A 20,995-nucleotide genomic window follows, 5' to 3' on the forward strand; every position below is an offset into this window, starting at 1 on the left:
GAGCTGTAACCTGAATTACATGACTGTCCAGTTATGTAACACAGGGGTCCCCAACCTTTTTTTTGCGCCAAGGACCGGTAGATACATGGGGGGAAAAAGTTGCGGACCGGTTGTCAATTTTAATTTTTAAAAGTTTTAGTTACACATATATTTACTCACCAGGTGGTGACAAAGGGTAAATAACAGCCTTTTCATCTGACAATAAAGACACTTTCACAATTATGCACAGTGATTTGATTTCAGCCTATATAATTTCTAAAAGTAGATATTAATGATCAAACATTTCTATTTATGTAGCCTACAGTATTTATGTTTTTGTTTCAACTACAAACATAAATAAATGTCAACTTGAAACTGTTTCAACTACCACACACAGCCTATAATATTATAGCCTATGTTTATAAAAAAAATAAAAAATAAATCGATCTCTGGACATATGAATCGATATCAAAGGATTAAAATAGAAATCGATTAAAAATCGGAGAATCGATTTTTTTAACCCAGCCCTACTGATTATACCTCTCTTCTTCTTCTCCTCCTCCTCCTCCTTCCTGTGGGGTAATACCAGGGCCAGCTTGGCAGCACTCAGAATAAAGGCCTGATCCCCTGTGTGCTGCTGGTGTTAAAGGAGATGCTGCCCACCTACCACAAGTGGCGCTACAACACGTATGGAGTCAGGGAAAGGATCGGTAAGGGGACATCACTGACAGTAGTGGCAAAAGTAACAATGGCTGCTTTCTTTCTCCGGGACCAAAGAGTGAATGAACTTGTCTCTCTGTGTTGCTGCAGGCTGTCTCATTCTGGAGCTGGTCCATGCCATTCTCAATCTCAGCCCAGAGGGAGAGGAACAGGGCAGGTGAGGTTAAAGCAACTTTGTTATTCAAATATCTCGACTCCACGTTGTTCCCTGCAGTTGTTATGACCGATGTTGATATGAAGATAGATAACTTTCATAGCTAGCAGGCAGCCTTAGTGAGTAGAAGTCCTCTTGGCCATTTCTGATTTCAAAAAAGAAAAAAGTACAATTTCATAGTTTCCATCATTAATAATCACACAAATGAAAATACATTTCTTTAATTTTGAGGTTGCATCAAATTGAGCACTTTTGTTGACGTTCCACAGCTATTCAATTCAATGAACACTGATTCCAGCAGTTGAGTGCTGAGCTTATTCAAAATCCGCGGTTTCTTTAAATCAGAAAGTGAAATTAAGCTAATAGCCAAGTCCTTGATCCTGTAGTTGTCATACACCCCGGGTTTGTCCCTTCTTTTCTTTTTAAGACTTTCTCCAGTATACCTTATTGTACGCTTCTGTTTCTTAAGATACTTTGTAAAAATAGTTTTGCTTAGTCCAGACAGTACTTTAAACTTAAATGACATGCATCACAGATCATTTATATTGCTTCGGGGCCACTCCGGCTCAAGCCGCTACAAGTCTGCAGGTCGCCTTTGACGCCTTTCAACGGTCCCTTTTCAAACTAAAATGAGTCCTGCATTCAAATAAAACCAAGTGGATGATGTTCTCTAGATATACCGTAAATTCCGGACTATAAGCCGCACCTTTTTCCCCGTTTTTTGGCCTTTTTTGGCCCCTGCGGCTTATATAACGGTGCGGCTTATCTATGGATTTTTTCCAAAAAAAAAAAAAAAAAAAATCTCTCTTTTTTAGCACTCTTTCTAACTATAAATCCACTTCTGTTTTAATTTCCTCTCTTGCCTTCTTTTCACCACACTGTATGACACTGTATGACACTGTGTGCACTGTAAATAACAACACAGGTGGTGTTGTGTTATGTTGTTTTGTTGAAATGTTAATAAATGGGAGCTTCCTCAAACAGCCATCTCTTTCCCGACAATCCCCTCTGTGCATGAACCCTTACATATGGTAATTAAACATTAAAACACAATAAAAAAAAAAAAAAAAAAAACATTAAAACACCCGCGGCTTATAGTCCGGTGCGGCTTATATAAGAAAAAAATAGTCAACTTTGCAGGTGCGGCTTATACACCGGTGCGGCTTATAGTCCGGAATTTACGGTACTTACAACAACCTTGGTATCCGCACACTTCAGGGTGAGGAAATTTAATGTGTGGACTCATACAAGTACCTTGGTATCTGGCTGGACACTAAACTTTCCTTCCACTCACATGTTGAACACCTTACCAAGAAATTGAGGAGGAAGATTGGCTTCAAATCCTGCTTCTCTTTTTATTCTCCAAAATCTATTGCTCAATCGTTAATTCTATCTGTTATTGATTATGGAGATGTTTTATATATGCATGTTATATATGCATGTTATATATGCATGTTATATATATGCATGTTATATATATGCATGTCTCACCCACCATTTTGAATAGGGCTGTGGCGATTCACTTATCTCCCGATTCGATACTATCACGATTCTTGGGTGCCGATTCGATTTATATTGCGATTCTTAAGTATTGCGATTCTACGATTATTGCGATTCGATATTGCGATTTATTGCGATTTTGGTTTATTTTTTTCTTTTATTTTTTCAGTTTGTTTGCTTTTTTACACTAGATTAGAACATGGGAAAAGTTGAATCATACACTAGAGAGACTGTATATTATATATCATGAGTAGGGCTGGGCGATATAGTTAAAAACAGGGGCGGACTGGGATCATAATTCAGGCCGGGCATTAGATACCAAGCAGGCCAGGCCGATATGGGCCAACGCGCGTGAAATTTGGGCCGTTTGAAGCCAGATTTGGGCCGTTTGAAGTCCAATTTTACAATGAGATGCACCCACTTTAACCCTGAAGTGTAATTATTACTTCAGACTAACTAATAAAGTAATAAAACCACTAGTAAACCAGTAGGCGGCGCCTGGCCTGCTGTTCAGTGAGTGGCCTGACTGCAAGCACCCAAAAAAAAAAAAAAAAATTAAATTTGCGATTATCGATTCTGGAATAAAAGATCGATCCAAAAAATCGTGACATTAAAAATTGCGATACTTAGGTGAATCGATTTTTCCCCCCACCCCTAATTTTGAAGCTGCTTGATGCTGTGTATCATAATGCTCTGCGCTCCATAACAGGTGACCGTTTTCTTACACATCACTGTATATTGTATGAAAATGTGTGCTGGCCCTCCCTGATGGTTCGCAGAGAGCAACATTGTCTCTTGTTTATGTATAAAGCTTAGATTGGGAAGCTGCCACTTTATCTGTCCTCAACTCTCACTCATAAATAACAGTATCAGTTATCAAACACGCTCGCGCTCTTATGTCAGACTGTCTGTGCCACGCGTGAGGACTGAGCAGGTCTTATGTCAGACTGTCTGTGCCACGCGTGAGGACTGAGCAGGTCTTATGTCAGACTGTCTGTCCCACGCGTGAGGACTGAGCAGGTCTTATGTCAGACTGTCTGTGCCACGCGTGAGGACTGAGCAGGTCTTATGTCAGACTGTGCCACGCGTGAGGACTGAGCAGGTCTTATGTCAGACTGTCTGTCCCACGCGTGAGGACTGAGCAGGTCTTATGTCAGACTGTCTGTGCCACGCGTGAGGACTGAGCAGGTCTTATGTCAGACTGTCTGTCCCACGCGTGAGGACTGAGCAGGTCTTATGTCAGACTGTCTGTGCCACGCGTGAGGACTGAGCAGGTCTTATGTCAGACTGTGCCACGCGTGAGGACTGAGCAGGTCTTATGTCAGACTGTCTGTCCCACGCGTGAGGACTGAGCAGGTCTTATGTCAGACTGTGCCACGCGTGAGGACTGAGCAGGTCTTATGTCAGACTGTCTGTCCCACGCGTGAGGACTGAGCAGGTCTTATGTCAGACTGTCTGTCCCACGCGTGAGGACTGAGCAGGTCTTATGTCAGACTGTGCCACGCGTGAGGACTGAGCAGGTCTTATGTCAGACTGTGCCACGCGTGAGGACTGAGCAGGTCTTATGTCAGACTGTCTGTCCCACGCGTGAGGACTGAGCAGGTCTTATGTCAGACTCTCTGTGCCACGCGTGAGGACTGAGCAGGTCTTATGTCAGACTGTCTGTCCCACGCGTGAGGACTGAGCAGGTCTTATGTCAGACTGTCTGTCCCACGCGTGAGGACTGAGCAGGTCTTATGTCAGACTGTCTGTCCCACGCGTGAGGACTGAGCAGGTCTTATGTCAGACTGTCTGTCCCGCGCGTGAGGACTGAGCAGGTCTTATGTCAGACTGTGCCACGCGTGAGGACTGAGCAGGTCTTATGTCAGACTGTCTGTCCCACGCGTGAGGACTGAGCAGGTCTTATGTCAGACTGTGCCACGCGTGAGGACTGAGCAGGTCTTATGTCAGACTGTCTGTCCCACGCGTGAGGACTGAGCAGGTCTTATGTCAGACTGTCTGTCCCACGCGTGAGGACTGAGCAGGTCTTATGTCAGACTGTGCCACGCGTGAGGACTGAGCAGGTCTTATGTCAGACTGTGCCACGCGTGAGGACTGAGCAGGTCTTATGTCAGACTGTCTGTCCCACGCGTGAGGACTGAGCAGGTCTTATGTCAGACTCTCTGTGCCACGCGTGAGGACTGAGCAGGTCTTATGTCAGACTGTCTGTCCCACGCGTGAGGACTGAGCAGGTCTTATGTCAGACTGTCTGTCCCACGCGTGAGGACTGAGCAGGTCTTATGTCAGACTGTCTGTCCCACGCGTGAGGACTGAGCAGGTCTTATGTCAGACTGTCTGTCCCGCGCGTGAGGACTGAGCAGGTCTTATGTCAGACTGTCTGTGCCACGCGTGAGGACTGAGCAGGTCTTATGTCAGACTGTCTGTCCCACGCGTGAGGACTGAGCAGGTCTTATGTCAGACTGTCTGTCCCACGCGTTAGGACTGAGCAGGTCTTATGTCAGACTGTCTGTCCCACGCGTGAGGACTGAGCAGGTCTTATGTCAGACTGTCTGTCCCACGCATGAGGACTGAGCAGGTCTTATGTCAGACTGTCTGTCCCACGCGTGAGGACTGAGCAGGTCTTATGTCAGACTGTCTGTCCCACGCGTGAGGACTGAGCAGGTCTTATGTCAGACTGTCTGTCCCACGCGTGAGGACTGAGCAGGTCTTATGTCAGACTGTCTGTCCCACGCGTGAGGACTGAGCAGGTCTTATGTCAGACTGTCTGTCCCACGCGTGAGGACTGAGCAGGTCTTATGTCAGACTGTCTGTGCCACGCATGAGGACTGAGCAGGGAAACACTGCTTTTTCTTTTTATGCTCCTAACAAATGGAATAAGCCCCAGGACCATTTAAAATTGGAGCGATTGATCCCTCTGAATTCTTTCAGAATGCTCCTAGAGAGCGCCCTACACGAGGAGTGTTCCTGTTTTACATGAAATATTTTCACTTGTTCTGATTGTTTTATCATGTCTGTAAACTTATAACCTCTTTGTATATGTTTTCTGTACCCAGGGCACTCTTGCAAATGAGAGCTTGCTCTCAAGAGATCTCCCCTGTATAAATAAATGCTAAATAAAAATAAATAAAAAATAAATCACCGATAACACTGAAGTTGATAATAAGTTATTCTTCTGTTTGTCTTCCTTGCTGCAGCACTCCCACCCTGCAGTCCCTGTGTATCTACAGCTTGGCTAACACTGAGGCCGGCCAGGCGGTGGTCAACATCATGGGAGTAGGAGTGGACACCATAGATATGGTGCTGGCTGCACAGCCCAGCAGGTGAGACTGAATCAGAAAACATATCTTAATTAAGTGGTGCTGAGCATCATCCCCTCTTGCCTTGTTTTTCTCTTCTGTTCTCTTCTGTATTCTGCATTTCTCTTCAATGTTGTTTTTTCTGATCACCAGTGAAATGAAAACTTCACACCTTTTGGACATAAAGTAGTTGTGATTTCACGTTTTGGGGAGCCCATATCAAACATTCTCTGTGTCTTTCTCTCTGACCCTTTTTGTAGTGGTGGCTCTGAGGGCCCGGGTCAGATTCTGATCCAGACAGTGAAGCTGGCTTTCTCCGTCACAAACAACGTGATCCGTCTGAAGCCGCCCTCCGACGTGGTATCCCCCCTGGAGCAGGCCCTGACGCAGCACGGGGGCCATGGCAGCAATCTGATAGCCGTCCTGGCCAAGTATATTTACCACAAACATGACCCGGCGCTGCCCCGCCTGGCTATCCAGCTGCTCAAGAGGCTTGCCACGGTAAGACACGCAGACACACAGACACACAGACACCACGGTAAGACACACAGACACCACGGTAAGACACGCAGACACACAGACACCACGGTAAGACACACAGACAACACGGTAAGACACACAGACACCACGGTAAGACACACAGACACACAGACACCACAGTAAGACACACAGACACACACAGCCCCAAATTAACACCCGCCAAGCGCCAATGTGGGCAACAAATTGTGTGGTGCTGAGTAGGTCAGTGCTGAGGTACTACTGAGTTTTGAACCAAAATATAGACTGAAATTAAAGGTACAGTTTGTCTCCGCTGAAGGTGGCTCCCATGTCGGTCTACGCCTGCCTGGGCAGTGACGCAGCGGCCATCCGAGACGCGTTCCTGACTCGGCTGCAGAGCAGGACAGAAGACATGAGGATCAAGGTCATGATCCTGGAGTTCCTCACCGTCGCCGTGGAAACCCAGCCCGGCCTCATCGAGCTCTTCCTCAACCTGGAGGTCAAAGATGGCAGCGAGGGCTCAAAGGTGCCGACAGCGGGAATATGGATAGAAGTGTAACTGTGTTGACTCAGACTGTAGGGAATATGGATAGAAGTGTAACTGTGTTGACTCAGACTGTAGGGAATATGGATAGAGGTGTAACTGTGTTGACTCAGACTGTAGGGAATATGGATAGAAGTGTCACTGTGTTGACTCAGACTGTAGGGAATATGGATAGAAGTGTAACTGTGTTGACTCAGACTGTAGGGAATATGGATAGAAGTGTCACTGTGTTGACTCAGACTGTAGGGAATATGGAGAGAAGTGTCACTGTGTTGACTCAGACTGTAGGGAATATGGATAGAAGTGTAACTGTGTTGACTCAGACTGTAGGGAATATGGAGAGAAGTGTAACTGTGTTGACTCAGACTGGACCTTTTGAGTGTGAAGGGAGAGCTGATTGTCTGCTTGACCCGTAGGAGTTCCTGCTGGGCGAGTGGAGCTGTCTGCAGCTGGTGCTGGACCTGATCGACTCTAAACAGCAGGGAAAATACTGGTGTCCTCCCCTGCTGCACCGAGCAGCACTGGCCTTCCTGCTCGCCCTCTGGCAGGACCGCAGGGACAGCGCCATCTCTGTCCTGCGCACAAAGTATGTGTGTTTTCTCTCACCATCTTTGCCTTGATCTGAAAATAGAAAGAGAGAGATATTATGAATGATGTATATATTACTGCATTTCTCCTACAGAGAGAGGTTTTGGGAAAATGTGAGCACCCCTCTCTTCGGAACCCTGACTTCCCCTTCAGACACCACAGAGGTACGCTACTGACCTTTGACCCTGCTATACTGATGATGACATGAGTCATGAGTCGTGGTTGTTAACTTACAGATTTAAATGTTTGTTCTCAGCCGTGTGTTCTGGAGACCTGTGCTTTTGTCATGAAAATCATTGGCCTGGAGATCTACTATGCTGCCAGGTAAGTTCATGAATGTATCTGCTTGTGGCTCATTAGGTTTGCCGACTATGGCTATTTCAGTGTGTTGACGTCGATACCTAAAGCAGAGTTTTTGGGGTGTAGTTGGGCAAGATGCACAACAAAACAATACAAAGGCAACCTGTTGAATACTGTAACAAAATATCACAGTGTGTATTTCTGCTTTAACCCATTGATACCTGATGCAGCATTTGCGTGTATATCCCTCATTTGTGTGTGTATCCCTTTAAGACCGCAAACCGCGTCACGCGGTTCATGGTCTTAAAGGGATACACACACAAATGCTGCATCAGGTATCAATGGGTTATTAATGGTTCAAATCCCTTGTAATTGACGGTGAGTTGCAATCTCTGTGGTGCTGCAGTGGCTCCTTGGAGCAGTCTTTGAAGGATGCGCTGCAGAAGTTCTCCAGTGGGCGGCGCTATGAGTACTGGTCCCAGTACGTCAAGTCCCTGGTGTGCCACGTGGCCGAGACAGAGGAGGAGGGCATCTCCTCCTTCTCCGAGACCCAGATGCTGATCTCTGCCTGGCGGATGCTGCTCATCCTATCCACTAATCATGTATGTCATAGTAGTCAGTCATGACTCTAGCAGAGAGTTCCCCAAACCTTTGAGTAGCCAGTCAGATTGAAAAAGTAGCCGGCTCATGTTCGCGGCGTTTGTTCCAGTGGTCCTTTTCCCAATTAATAAACAAACCTCAAATATGTATCCATGAGTGTGACAATTGAAATAATACAAATAAACATTCTTATAAAGGCCCAATGCTCAATTTAATTATAAATAAAACAATATCCATATTGCAAAACACAAACAGGCCATTTATATTTTTAAGAACAAAAGAAATACTAATAACTATGTTTCCCACAGGATTTGGAGAGATTGTGGTGGGTAGACCTTGCTTGGACCCTCTTGGGGTGTCCGGGGGGCCATGGCCCCTGTAAGAAAAATGTTTACATTTTAAACTAAAATGCATGAATCTGGTTCACTTTGAGAACCAATTTAAGAGGCTAGATCAGGGGTGGGTAATTATTTTTCATGGGGGGCCACATGAGAAACCTAGATTGTTGCTGGGGGCCGAACAAATATTGTCATGCCGTAACCCAGGAACTTTGATGATAGAGAGGGCCACAAAAAAACCAGAGGGCCAGATTTTGCTGAGTGTTGGGGGCCAGCCGGCGCGGAAAAATGTTGGGCATTTGAAGTCAGGTTTAGAGGAATAACTAATTTTAAATGAACAGTTGTGATGTCATTATTCAGTCTTAAACACCAATATTTGATCCTTTTCTCACTCACTCCTATGTCACCACTTGCTCTCCCTGCAGGGCTTGAAATTAACTTTTTTGACCACCTGCCACATGGCTGCTAGAAGTTACCAGCCAATTAGAATTTCCACTAGCCAAAATGTTTTTCTTGAAATAAACCAGAATATGAGTGGGTTACTTTAAGCATAAGTATCAGTAAGTGGCCCGGGATTCTCAAAGCCTGTGTTGAGGGTCACACAAGAATAAAAATGCACTCTTGAAGCTAAATAAATCCAAAACCAACAAGTTCATTATTTACAGTTTTACTTAATTGTAGAACAGTCATTTCTTACACATGAGATTACTTTTAGCCTTTTAGTCATACAGATTATTGAAAGATATTCCATATTCCAGACTGAAATGTTATAACAGAAGTGAGAGTATTGACCAGAATGACATGAACATTTGGACACTTATTCAGCGGGTATCTTGTATGTTGCGTTCAGGTGCACTGTATTTTTTTTTTTTTTTTTTTTAACAGTGTATAAAGTAACCGGTAGGCCAGAGGCCAGTAGGCGCAGAAATAGCCGGCTGCCGGGGCTTGGGGAACTCCCTGCTCTAGTGTTGTAGGTGATGTCAGAATGCAGGTCTGTCATAGTCAGGTCAGTCATGACTCTAGTGTTGTAGGTGATGTCAGAATGCAGACCTGGTCTGCTGACTCGTGTGTTTTGTGTCTCCAGGCTGATGTGATGCAGCTGACAGAGGACTCGGTCAAACTGAAGCTCTTCATGGACGTCCTGGATGGAACCAAAGCAGCTGTGAGTCATCAGTTCTCATATGAACCTCTTCTTCCTTTCCTCGTTTTTCACCAGCAGCACATGTTCGCTCTTCTTTCTCTTTGAAACTCCTTCACTCTCTTCCAGCTGATGGTGCCCACGTCTCTACCTTGTCTACGTCTTGGATCCATGATGGCCACCTTGCTTCTCATCCTGCTCAAGCAGTGGAGAAGGTGGGCGTGTGTGTTTGTGCATGTGTGTATGTGTGTATGTGTGTTTGTGCATGTGTGTATGTGAATGTGTGCATGTGTGTTTGTGATTAGATGGAGAGAAGGTGGGCGTATGTGTGTTTGTGTAGATGGAGAGAAGGTGGGCATATGTGTGTTTGTGATTAGATGGAGAGAAGGTGGGCGTATGTGTGTTTGTGAGTAGATGGAGAGAAGGTGGGCATATGTGTGTTTGTGATTAGATGGAGAGAAGGTGGGCGTATGTGTGTTTGTGAGTAGATGGAGAGAAGGTGGGCATATGTGTGTTTGTGATTAGATGGAGAGAAGGTGGGCGTATGTGTGTTTGTGAGTAGATGGAGAGAAGGTGGGCATATGTGTGTTTGTGATTAGATGGAGAGAAGGTGGGCGTATGTGTGTTTGTGAGTAGATGGAGAGAAGGTGGGCGTATGTGTGTTTGTGAGTAGATGGAGAGAAGGTGGGCATATGTGTGTTTGTGATTAGATGGAGAGAAGGTGGGCATATGTGTGTTTGTGAGTAGATGGAGAGAAGGTGGGCATATGTGTGTTTGTGAGTAGATGGAGAGAAGGTGGGCATATGTGTGTTTGTGATTAGATGGAGAGGCAGTTAAAGGATTTCCTGAATGTTGCAGTGATGGCTCTTTCTTGATTCTGTGGGTGGTGGTGCATGGCCGTTCTTAGTTGGTGGAGCGATTTGTCTGGTTAATTTCCGATAACGAACGAGACTCCGGCATGCTAACTAGTTACGCGGCCCCGTGCGGTCGGCGTCCAACTTCTTAGAGGGACAAGTGGCGTTCAGCCACACGAGATTGAGCAATAACAGGTCTGTGATGCCCTTAGATGTCCAGGGCTGCACGCGCACCACACTGAGTGGGATCAGCGTGTGTCTACCCTTCGCCGAGAGGCGTGGGTAACCCGCTGAACCCCACTCGTGATAGGGATTGGGAATTGCAATTATTTCCCATGAACGAGGAATTCCCAGTAAGCGAGGGTCATAAGCTCGCGTTGAGTCCCTGCCCTTTGTACACACCGCCCGTCGCTACTACCGATTGGATGGTTTAGTGAGTCAACAGTAAAGACTGTCGCCCTATTTCCCACAGACCAGAACTGCACCGCGTCATCGCACTGCACCGCGCCCCTTTTTTGGGGGAATGCGGAAATCCTCTTTGACTCAGGCTGAACGGACATGACGACAGACCAGTCAACCTTAATTTATTCATATATCTCGACCGTTCAGGTTTGGGCAAGGTCGCAAAATAATTAGTAGACATGTTTATCAAACCAAAAAAACACTTGAACCCGAAATTAATTACCGTAAATTCCGGACTATAAGCCGCGGCTTTTTCCACGTTTTTTGGCCCCTGCGGCTTATATAACGGTGCGGCTTATCTATGGATTTTTTCAGAAAAAAAAACGGAATTCTCTCTTCTTTAGCACTCTTTCTAACTATAAATCCACTTCTGTTTTAATTTCCTCTCTTGCCCTCTTTTCACCACACCACGGACACTGTGTGCACTGTAAAAAAAAACACAGGTGGTGTTGTGTTATGTTGTTTTGTTGAAATGTTAATAAATGGGAGCTTCCTCAAACAGCCATCTCTTTCCCGACAATCCCCTCTGTGCACGAACCCTTACATATGGTAATTAAACATTAAAACAAAAAAAAACAAAAACATTAAAACACCCGCGGCTTATAGTCCGGTGCGGCTTATATGTAACAAACAGGCAATTTTGCTGCTGCGGCTTATACTCCGGTGCGGCTTATAGTACGGAAATTACGGTAATTGGTATTTTGTCTATGCTAGCTAAAAACACGGCAAAAATACCATCACAACAACGCTATTCATTCTTTCTGTCCCCCAAAAAGGGGCGCGGCCTTGATGCTTTGGATGTGCAGGTCTGGTCTATCAACTGTCTGTTTGCTCTCCTCCTGGTTCCAGTGTGGTAGCTACAGCTCCTGACATCCTGTCCCCCCTGTCCCTCATCCTGGAGAGTGTCCTGCAGGCTGACCAGCAGCTGATGGAGAGGACCAAGGCCAAGGTCTTCTCTGCAGTCATATCTGTGCTGCAGATACAGGGGCTCAATGGTGAGCGCCGTGTGTGTGTCTTGCATGTCTCTGTTATGGAGGTAGTACATACAGTACGTGTTCAGTATGTTATGGAGGTAGTTCATACAGTACGTGTGTCTGTTATGGAGGTAGTACATACAGTACGTGTTCAGTATGTTATGGAGGTAGTACATACAGTACGTGTTCAGTATGTCTCCTTGTATGAGTGTATTCTAAACCTCTTTGCTCACCAGGTGGGGAGATTTCCCAGCTGCCTCAGTTACTGCTGTGTGTGTGTGAGACGGTGAAGGACGAGGCCCTGGCCCTGATTGACATGACTCGCCACATGAGCCAGATGGCCGACGCGGTGGAAGACGAGGACAGCATGGAGACAGAGAGTCCCCGCAGCCTTCAGAAGGACCAGAGAGACGGGGTGAGCTGGGCAGAGAACAGGAGGGACATGCATACAGTAGCTGGGGGCTGTACTCAACGACAGAGTGGCTCAGTGGTTAGCACTGTTGCCTCACAGCAAGAAGGTCCCGGGTTCGAACCCCGGTCCGTCCCAGGTCCTTTCTGTGTGGAGTTTGCATGTTCTCCCCGTGTCCGTGTGGGTTTTCTCCGGGTGCTCCGGTTTCCTCCCATCATCAAAGACATGTATGTTAGGGTTAATACTCCTGTCAGTGCTCCTGACCAAGGTACTGGCAAAAGAACTGGAGTTGGTCCCCGGGCGCTGCACTGCGGCTGCCTGCTGCCTGCTGCTAAATAAAGGATAATTTAACTTAACAGTTAAATTATCTGTTAACTGTTAACTTTAACAGCAGTTTCATGTAGGAACTATTTTCTTTTGACCGAACTACAGCCGCTAGCTGCTAGCTAGTTCCTACATGAGACTGTAAAAGAAAATAGTTCCTACATGAAACTGCTCACAACAAAGTCTGTGCATTATCTTGAGTAACCAGGTCATGATTTCTGGAAAGAGACAATGCTGTTGAGTTTTTCAAATGTCTTTTTTTGGTGCTTTGAGCACCACAAGCCGAGTGCCATCCGGTTGCATTGTATTGAAGAGAAGGCAGACATCTCTGCGGCCGATATCTCCAAAACTCAGGCAACTATCTCAAAACGATATAGATGGATAAATATCACTACAGGTGAGAGGAAAAATATGTTTTTTGGATTTTAGGTTGAGCTGTCCCTTTAAGCTTTATTTTTCCTTTGGCCCTGTTTTGGTCAGGTGTGTGTGCTGGCTCTCCACCTGGCCAAGGAGCTGTGTCGTGCTGATGAGGACGGGGAGCACTGGGTTTTAGTGATGAGGAAGGTCCCGGTCCTCCCCTCTGTTCTCAGCGCCGTCGAGCTCAGTCTGCGCTCCAAACACAACCTCTACTTCACCGAAGCTGCGCTACACCTGCTGCTCACGCTGGCCCGCACTCCTCAGGTAAACACGCAAACACACACCTCTAACATCAACTGTACTGTCAACGATGCACTTACATCATTACTTCTTGTCAGTGTAAGATGTCAAATGTTGACCATGTCTTAATTTGCCCTCCAGGGGGCAGCAGCTGTTGCTGGATCAGGAGTCATCCAGACGATCTGTCTCCCTCTTCTCAGTGTCTATGAGGTCTCTTCAAATGGAGCATCACAGGTAACAGAAAGAACAGGAGTTGTGCTGATCCCAAATCATGGGCCTGCATCTGATTGACCTGCATTACAGAATGACAGCACATGATGTGTTGATATGACAGTAACATATGAGAGAAGTGGAGAACATGCAAACAAACTACTATCCCATCCCCAAAGAAATCAAGTTCATAGAAAAAAAGGATATGGACATAGTAATACTAACATGGCTTGTCTGTGTGCAGGGTTTCTCCCGCAAATCCCAGGACTCCCCCTGCTGGCCAGGGGTGTACCGCCTCTGCATGTCCCTGATGGAGAGTCTGCTCAAGACACTACGTTACAACTTCATCAATGAAGCCCTTGACTTTGTTGGAGTACATCAGGAACGCATCCTCCAGGTAGGACTGCAATGGGATGGAATTATCCTTATTGAAAGAGTGATGTCCAGTGAGGTGAATGTCTGCCAAAACAAATGTTACTAATAATAATAATAAATTGACAGGGAGATTAACCTGCTGTGACTTGTGCTAGTGCTGGCTGTCTCACCTCAAGTATTATTATGCAGGGAGAGCGCTCTTCAAGTGCCGACAAGAGCGCAAAATAGCAGAACCAGCACCTCAGTCTAGTCTATTTTAATCTGTGCAGTACTGCGGTTACTGGTGCAGCCAAAGCCAACGTTTATGCATGTGTGCAATGTGTCAGAGATGAAAAGGATCTAAAAAATAAATACATACAGCATTTGTATATATATCTGAAAGCGTTTTCTCATTGGGGATCTGAACATCTCCTTGTGCGCTCAACACGTCTGTGTATGTGCTCCACCTCTCTCCTGCTCAGTGTTTAAACGCCGTGCGCACCGTGCAGAGCCTGGCCTGTCTGGACGAGGCCGACCACACAGTGGGTTTCCTGTTGCAGCTGTCTAGCTTCTGTAAGGAGTGGCAGTTTCACCTGCCCAAGCTGCTCCGAGACGTACAGGTGAGGCCGGAGGAAAGCTGCCTCAGATAATGCAACTCCATTGGCGCAGCCACAATACAGCGTGAATGCAGTCTTTGAACATTCAGTGCATAATTTCATGAGAGCTTTTTCTCCGCCTCTCTCCTCCACACAGGTTAACCTGTGCTATCTGTGTCAGACGTGTACATACCTCCTCCATAGCAAGAAGATGCTCCATCACTACCTCCAGGTCAGAAACCCAACATGTCCTCCAACTTATACGACCATATATCACGTAGCAGTGCAATACAATCATGTATCACGTCTGCTAGACTAGCTCCCCTCACTGGCAGAGAAGAAGTACTATGCTACTTCCGCACAAAAGCAAATTCGAAAAGTGACTTTTATTCCAAAAAAGGAGCTGACAAAGAACAACAAAGGGTTAGGGTTAAGTATTGAGTTCGGGGTAGGGATAATAACGAATGGATAGCCGAGTGGATAGACAGGTGACTTTCAAGCCAGGGGCCCCAGGTTCAAATCCCACACCAGGTTCTAATTTTACCAAACTCTGAGACTGGGCTGTTATTCACACGACGCAGGTCGCTTAATGTTGAAACGTGATTTGAGATCGTATTCAGCTGCTTGTAAAAACAACGTCTTGGGTCGTATCCACTTGGAGGTCAGGCTGCAGAAACCAAAATGTCTGACTTCATATGGTTTGACATTATCAGGCGCTGTAATCAAGTAATCATTTATAATATATTTGATTATGTTGTATTTTAATTTTAGAAATTGAACTGACGACTGTTATCTAGGGCAACTAGTGTATCTGCTATCTTACCGTGCCATCCGTGAATAATCAGGACTGTAGCAGTCTATTAGTATTGTGCATAAAACCAAGTCTTTGAAAAGAAGTAGTTGCCAGATCATTACTGAAAACTTGGTGATTGTCACATCTTGTCAGACAAGATTTTCCTGGGTTCAACAAGCCAAAGAAAATGTTGCCACGCTGCTGTTAAGACGTATCTCTTTGTTTCTGTTGTTTTTCTCAGGCTAGAAATGGTGAGGCGTTGCCCCCGGGGCCCCTCCCCCGGGCCCAACGGGCCCCTCAGACCCCGTCTAAAGAGGCGGCAGGTGGAGGTGAGCGAGAGGAGGCGGAGCAGAAAGCCCTGCTGGCTGTCCAGTGCAGCCTCCTGAAGATCCTCAGCAAAACCCTGGCCACTCTGCAGCACTTCACCCCAGACTGCTGCCAGATACTCCTGGACCAGGTCAGACAGCATCATTAGGTTATTCTGACCCCAATTCAACTGAGACATTGTTCGCTTCTATTGTCATTCTGTATCGGATGTTTCCAGCCACATTGTAAGAAACTATACCACTTTTTGACGTTAATGCCGTGATAGTGTGTGTAGACTGTCTGAGATGCTGACTGTCTCTGGATCAGTGTATAGTGTGTGTAGACTGAGATGCTGACTGTCTGGGTCGTGTGTGTGTGTGTGTGTGGGGGTCAGTGTATGGACTTGGCAGAGTACAGGACCCTGTTTGTCCTGAGCTTCACAACGCCAGCGTTTGACCCTGATGTGGCTCCTTCCTTTGGGACCCTGCTAGCCACCATCAACGTGGCCCTCAGCATGTTGAGCGAGGTAGATGTTCAGTGTTTCAAAATATACTCACGACTCATTTGAGCTCCCAACTGTCCATGTTCCTGACTGTTCCTGTGCTGTCTCCGTGTGTAGATGGAGAAGAAGAAAGAGCCGGCTTCCTTGAGCATCGCCTCACTAGCCTCATCAGAGGAGATCCAAGCATTGAAGTAAGTCAATTGAGGCACCCTTCCTTCCTTGCCTCTCTCTTAGGGTTGTGCAATTAATCACATTTGAACCCATTGATACCTGATGCAGCATTTGCATGTACGTATATCCCTCATTTGTGTGTGTATCCCTTTAAGACCGCGAACCGCATGACCCGGAAAAGATTCCGCTTTGAAAATATGGCCACCCTAAAAAATGTCCGCTTTGAAAAAATAGCCACCCTAAAAAATGTCCGCTTTGCATCAGGTATCAATGGGTTAATCTCAATTGCAATTTTGGCTTCCCACAATTATGAAAACAAGATCGAGATAAAACAATTATTTTTATAGATTATTTTAGTTAGTATTACACACACCCTCATTGAATTACCCTCCCAAGTTCTCTGTTTTGCTTTGATGCATTCACACGGAATATCTATCTATATAGTATAGATTTATAGTGTGTATTTTTAAATCAAGGTGTTCTGACATTTAACTTGGGTCTCTCTTCAGGTCTTTGCTGATGTTCACCATGGAGAACTGTTTCTATGTGCTGATCTCCCAGGCTGTGCGCTGTCTGAAGGACCCCTCCATCCTCCCCCGAGACAAGCAGAGGCTCAAACAGGAGCTCAGCTCTGAGCTGGTGAGAACTCTTTGACTGTGTGTCTCTTAGTGTCTCTCTCTCTCATGATGTCATGTCTGATGTGTTGTTTTCATCTCTCTCTCCTCTAGAGCACTCTCCTGAATGCTCTGTCCCGCCATTTCCGCAGGGGCTCTCCCTCCTCTCCGGCCAGCAGTATGCTCGCCTCCTCCCAGACCAAACCACCCACGCCAGGCTCGAAGGGAAGCCACGAAGGCCAGGAGCCATTCATCCAGTTTGTCCAGGCCTTTGTCAGACTCGTGCAGAGATAGACCTGGATTTCAGCAGACACTTCTCCACCGTTACATGGGCATTTTTTGTTTTTGGTCGTTTTTCAAGTGAATGGAATCCACTGTCCACTCTTTGACAGATCCAACATTGTGGGTGAAATATTTTTGTAAGGACATGCAGCTTTTGTACCTCCGGTAGCGTGAACAGGCCAAACCTTTCACTGGTGTTCCTCATTGTTAAATACATGATGAATGTACCCACAGCACAGATGTGTGACCCTGAGCAAGACAAAGAGTGTTTGTTCCAATTCTGTCATGTTTCATGATATTACAGAGCCAGGCTCTTGTGTGCTAAATATCTCAATTTGCCAAAACTGCTGTTCTAATTTGATTCGACATGACCACAACCAAGGAACAATGGGCAAACTAGAAGATGTGCAATTTGACAAAGAAGTTGACCTTCTCTGGAAATAAATAAGTAAAGCGAAGAAAGACTTGTCTATTTATAGAATTGCCTCTGGAAGGGAATCTGAAGAGATTTTGGTGCCAAGTTACTTAAAGGAGAATTTCGTTTTTTTTTTTTTACCTGGAGCCCTCCTCACATTCATTATTATCTGACGACTCACCCAGTGCTCTCTGCAGCGTTTTTGTCCGTCTCAGGCATTGTTTTGAGATCAATAGTGTGCAAGCCAGTCCTAGAACGGAGCTCCGTGGGGGCCACGTGGCAGCGTGCTTTTCATCCATGTAAATAGACTGTTTTATTCCCATTTTTGACCCATATCGTCATAATCTGATCCCTAAAGAACCATCAGACTGCTATTCTCCCCCGGGCTCTTTTCAGCGGTATTTACAGTCATCTAATTTCCTCCTGTCGGGTCAGTGAGACCAACTCTCGTCAAGTCAGTCCACAGGCCAGCGGCAGGAAAGTCTCGCGGGACTTGACGAGAGTTGGTCTCACTGACCCGACAGGAGGAATCCGGGGAGAATAGAGGGGGAATGGAGAATGGAGGGGCTCTACCCCGGGAGACAGACGACAAGAGATATTAGAGACACTAGAGATATTAGAGATAGACAGTAGGGATATTAATTATATCTCTACTGTCTATCTCTATTATCTCTACTGTCTATCTCTAATATCTACTGCCTATCTCTAATATCTCTACTGTCTAGCTCTAATATCTACTGTCTATCTTTAAAGGAGAATTTCGTTTTTTTTTTAACCTGGACCCCTCTCCTCACAAAATTTATGATTTGACCACTCACCCAGCGATCTCCGCAGCGTTTCTGGCCATGCTAGCGTTGTTTTGAGATCAATAGCGTCCAAGCCAGTCGTAAAATGGAGCTCCGAGCGGGCCAAGTGGCAGCCTGTCTTTCCCATGGTCTTTCCTGCATCTAAATAGCCAGTTTTATTCCCGTTTTCGCCACATATCGTCATAATCTCATCCCTCAACAACCACCAGACTGATATTCCCTCTGGGGCTGTTTCCTGGTGTCTCCCAGGGATCAAATTACCTCATTCGTGATCTCGGTCACCAAGTCTCGTCAAGCCCCGCGATACTTTCCTGCCGGCTGGCCAACTACAGGTACACGCTTTGCGGTGGTGGTTTTAGCGTAACCTATGTGGGGTTTGGCGTAACCTATGTGGGATTCGAAATAACGCATCCAAGATATAAAACGTTATGAATATAGCCATCGAAACAGTGTTACTCGAAATGGTTAGTTTGTTGTTTATAACGTGGCTATATTCATAACGTTTTATATCTTGGATGCGTTATTTCGAATCCCACATAGGTTACGCCAAACCCCACATAGGTTACGCTAAAACCACCACCGCAAAGCGTGTACCTGTAGTTGGCCAGCCGGCAGGAAAGTATCGCGGGGCTTGACGAGACTTGGTGATGGAGATCACGAATGAGGTAATTTGATCCCTGGGAGACACCAGGAAACAGCCCCGGGGGGAATATCAGTCTGGTGGTTGTTGAGGGATGAGATTATGACGATATGTGGTGAAAACGGGAATAAAACTGGCTATTTAGATGCAGGAAAGACCATGGGAAAGACAGGCTGCCACTTGGCCCCCTCGGAGCTCCATTTTACGACTGGCTTGGACGCTATTGATCTCAAAACATCGCTAGGACGGCCAGAAACGCCGCGGAGATCGCTGGGTGAGTGGTCAAATCATAAATTTTGTGAGGAGAGGGGTCCAGGTTAAAAAAAACCCGAAATTCTCCTTTAAAGATAGACAGTAGATATTAGAGCTAGACAGTAGAGATATTAGAGATAGGCAGTAGATATTAGAGATAGACAGTAGAGATAATAGAGATAGACAGTAGAGATAGACAGTAGAGAATATATATATTAGAGATAGACAAAGATATTAGAGATATTAGAGATAGACAAGAGATATTAGAGATAGACAGTAGAGATATTAGAGATAATAGAGATAGACAGTAGAGATATTAGAGATAGACAGTAGAGATATTAGAGATAATAGAGATAGACAGTAGAGATATTAGAGATAATAGAGATAGACAGTAGAGATATTAGAGATAGACAGTAGAGATATTAGAGATAATAGAGATATTAGAGATAGACAGTAGAGATATTAGAGATAATAGAGATATTAGAGATACAGTAGAGATAATAGAGATATTAGAGATAGACAGTAGAGATATTAGAGATAATAGAGATATTAGAGATAGACAGTAGAGATAGACAGAGATAATAGAGTTGGACAATAGAGATATTAGAGATAGACAGATATTAGAGATAATAGAGCATACCACATCACTGCATTTCACGTCACTGCAGACGAAATTCTCCTTTAACATCAGCCACCGACTGTGGACCATCTTCCCAAGGCCTAGTTTTATAGGTCACTTTGACATATGACCGAAAACATCTATTAAAACCTGTATTATCATTTAAAGCATGTTCAAATAGAATAGAATCTTTCCTCATACTTACTCACTTAGGGGATTAATAAAACAACTACATCGGCAACCTATGCTTGCCATTTTTCTACTGCTCTTCAAGGGGGGGGTTGTCTTTTTTTATTTAACATTTCATTTTGGTGTGGAGTTTGCCATTTTGTTATTTGTGCTTCTCTATGTACACTTGCCAAGATTTGTACTTAAAACATGTATGCCAATAAAGGGTTTGTGCTCCATTTAATATAACTTACATGGAGGCTAGTGAGTGTTGTGCTTGATGAAATTTAATGAGAAATAACTTCAAATGTGGAACACAGCATAGATTTCTTTTTGTTGTTTACTGCATTAACATTTGCACAATCCCCAGTATATACATAGTACTGAACCATCTTACAAATAACTAAATTGACAGGTAAAACCTAAAGGAAAAGAAACACAAAAGCTGGTAATTAAATACCTGTTCATATAAAATAAACACAGAAGCTGGTAATAAAATACCTGTTCATGTAAAATAATCCTATCATATAAAAAGGGTAAGACAAATATTCAAATTGCAGGAACAAATTGCAGGAATAAAATATTAACAAAAAAAAAGTATTTTTTTAAACTTTCATATGGGGGGAACTTTTACAACTTGAGTACCAAAATGATATACAAACTAAGGTCATGTGCAATTACAGGACAATTTGCCTAAATCTGAAAAGTGAACAGCAGGGCAGAAAGGCAGGACAGGTGCATTAGGTAGCTACATTATAAAGGCAGGTGTCGTGGAGAGAGGAGTTACTGTTGGACAGGACTACTCATTTCCTCAGGTTGGGGGGCTGTAGTGTCTCCTGGTCATTGACTGGGACCTCCTGTGGGAGCAAAGACACAGTACAGCACTCTATCATCAGTAAGTGCAGGCTAGCACTTACAGCTGTTTTCTATCT

General features: G+C 45.1%; 2 protein-coding genes across 7 annotated transcripts in view; one reads left to right on the forward strand and one right to left on the reverse strand.

Annotated features, from left to right (window-relative positions):
• nup188 (nucleoporin 188) overlaps positions 1–17,680 on the forward strand; it is a gene marked incomplete at its 5' end in the record, with an annotated part of 29,138 nt that extends 11,458 nt beyond the window's left edge. Inside the window, 23 exons of the mRNA XM_083657684.1 lie at positions 569–689; positions 790–856; positions 5,548–5,673; positions 5,910–6,150; positions 6,467–6,673; positions 7,108–7,277; positions 7,374–7,443; positions 7,536–7,603; positions 7,986–8,181; positions 9,602–9,679; positions 9,785–9,870; positions 11,821–11,966; positions 12,182–12,360; positions 13,159–13,359; positions 13,477–13,569; positions 13,790–13,942; positions 14,382–14,519; positions 14,653–14,727; positions 15,530–15,745; positions 15,989–16,120; positions 16,214–16,287; positions 16,777–16,906; positions 16,996–17,680. Of these exons, the coding sequence (XP_083513810.1) occupies positions 569–689; positions 790–856; positions 5,548–5,673; positions 5,910–6,150; positions 6,467–6,673; positions 7,108–7,277; positions 7,374–7,443; positions 7,536–7,603; positions 7,986–8,181; positions 9,602–9,679; positions 9,785–9,870; positions 11,821–11,966; positions 12,182–12,360; positions 13,159–13,359; positions 13,477–13,569; positions 13,790–13,942; positions 14,382–14,519; positions 14,653–14,727; positions 15,530–15,745; positions 15,989–16,120; positions 16,214–16,287; positions 16,777–16,906; positions 16,996–17,175 (3,147 nt within the window). The 3' untranslated portion in view covers positions 17,176–17,680. The remainder of the gene's footprint in view (positions 1–568; positions 690–789; positions 857–5,547; positions 5,674–5,909; positions 6,151–6,466; positions 6,674–7,107; positions 7,278–7,373; positions 7,444–7,535; positions 7,604–7,985; positions 8,182–9,601; positions 9,680–9,784; positions 9,871–11,820; positions 11,967–12,181; positions 12,361–13,158; positions 13,360–13,476; positions 13,570–13,789; positions 13,943–14,381; positions 14,520–14,652; positions 14,728–15,529; positions 15,746–15,988; positions 16,121–16,213; positions 16,288–16,776; positions 16,907–16,995) is intronic.
• Positions 17,681–20,461: 2,781 nt separating this feature from the next.
• The window catches only part of cdk5rap2 (CDK5 regulatory subunit associated protein 2), a 55,159-nt gene continuing 54,625 nt past the window's right edge, over positions 20,462–20,995 (reverse strand). For all 6 annotated transcript variants that reach the window (XM_083657570.1, XM_083657566.1, XM_083657565.1 and 3 more), the window contains one exon: positions 20,462–20,920. In XM_083657570.1, the coding sequence (XP_083513696.1) occupies positions 20,867–20,920 (54 nt within the window). In that variant the 3' untranslated portion in view covers positions 20,462–20,866. The remainder of the gene's footprint in view (positions 20,921–20,995) is intronic.

Source organism: Poromitra crassiceps (genome assembly GCF_964638095.1).
Source record: "Poromitra crassiceps genome assembly, chromosome: 21".
Taxonomy (NCBI): Eukaryota; Metazoa; Chordata; class Actinopteri; order Beryciformes; family Melamphaidae; genus Poromitra; species Poromitra crassiceps.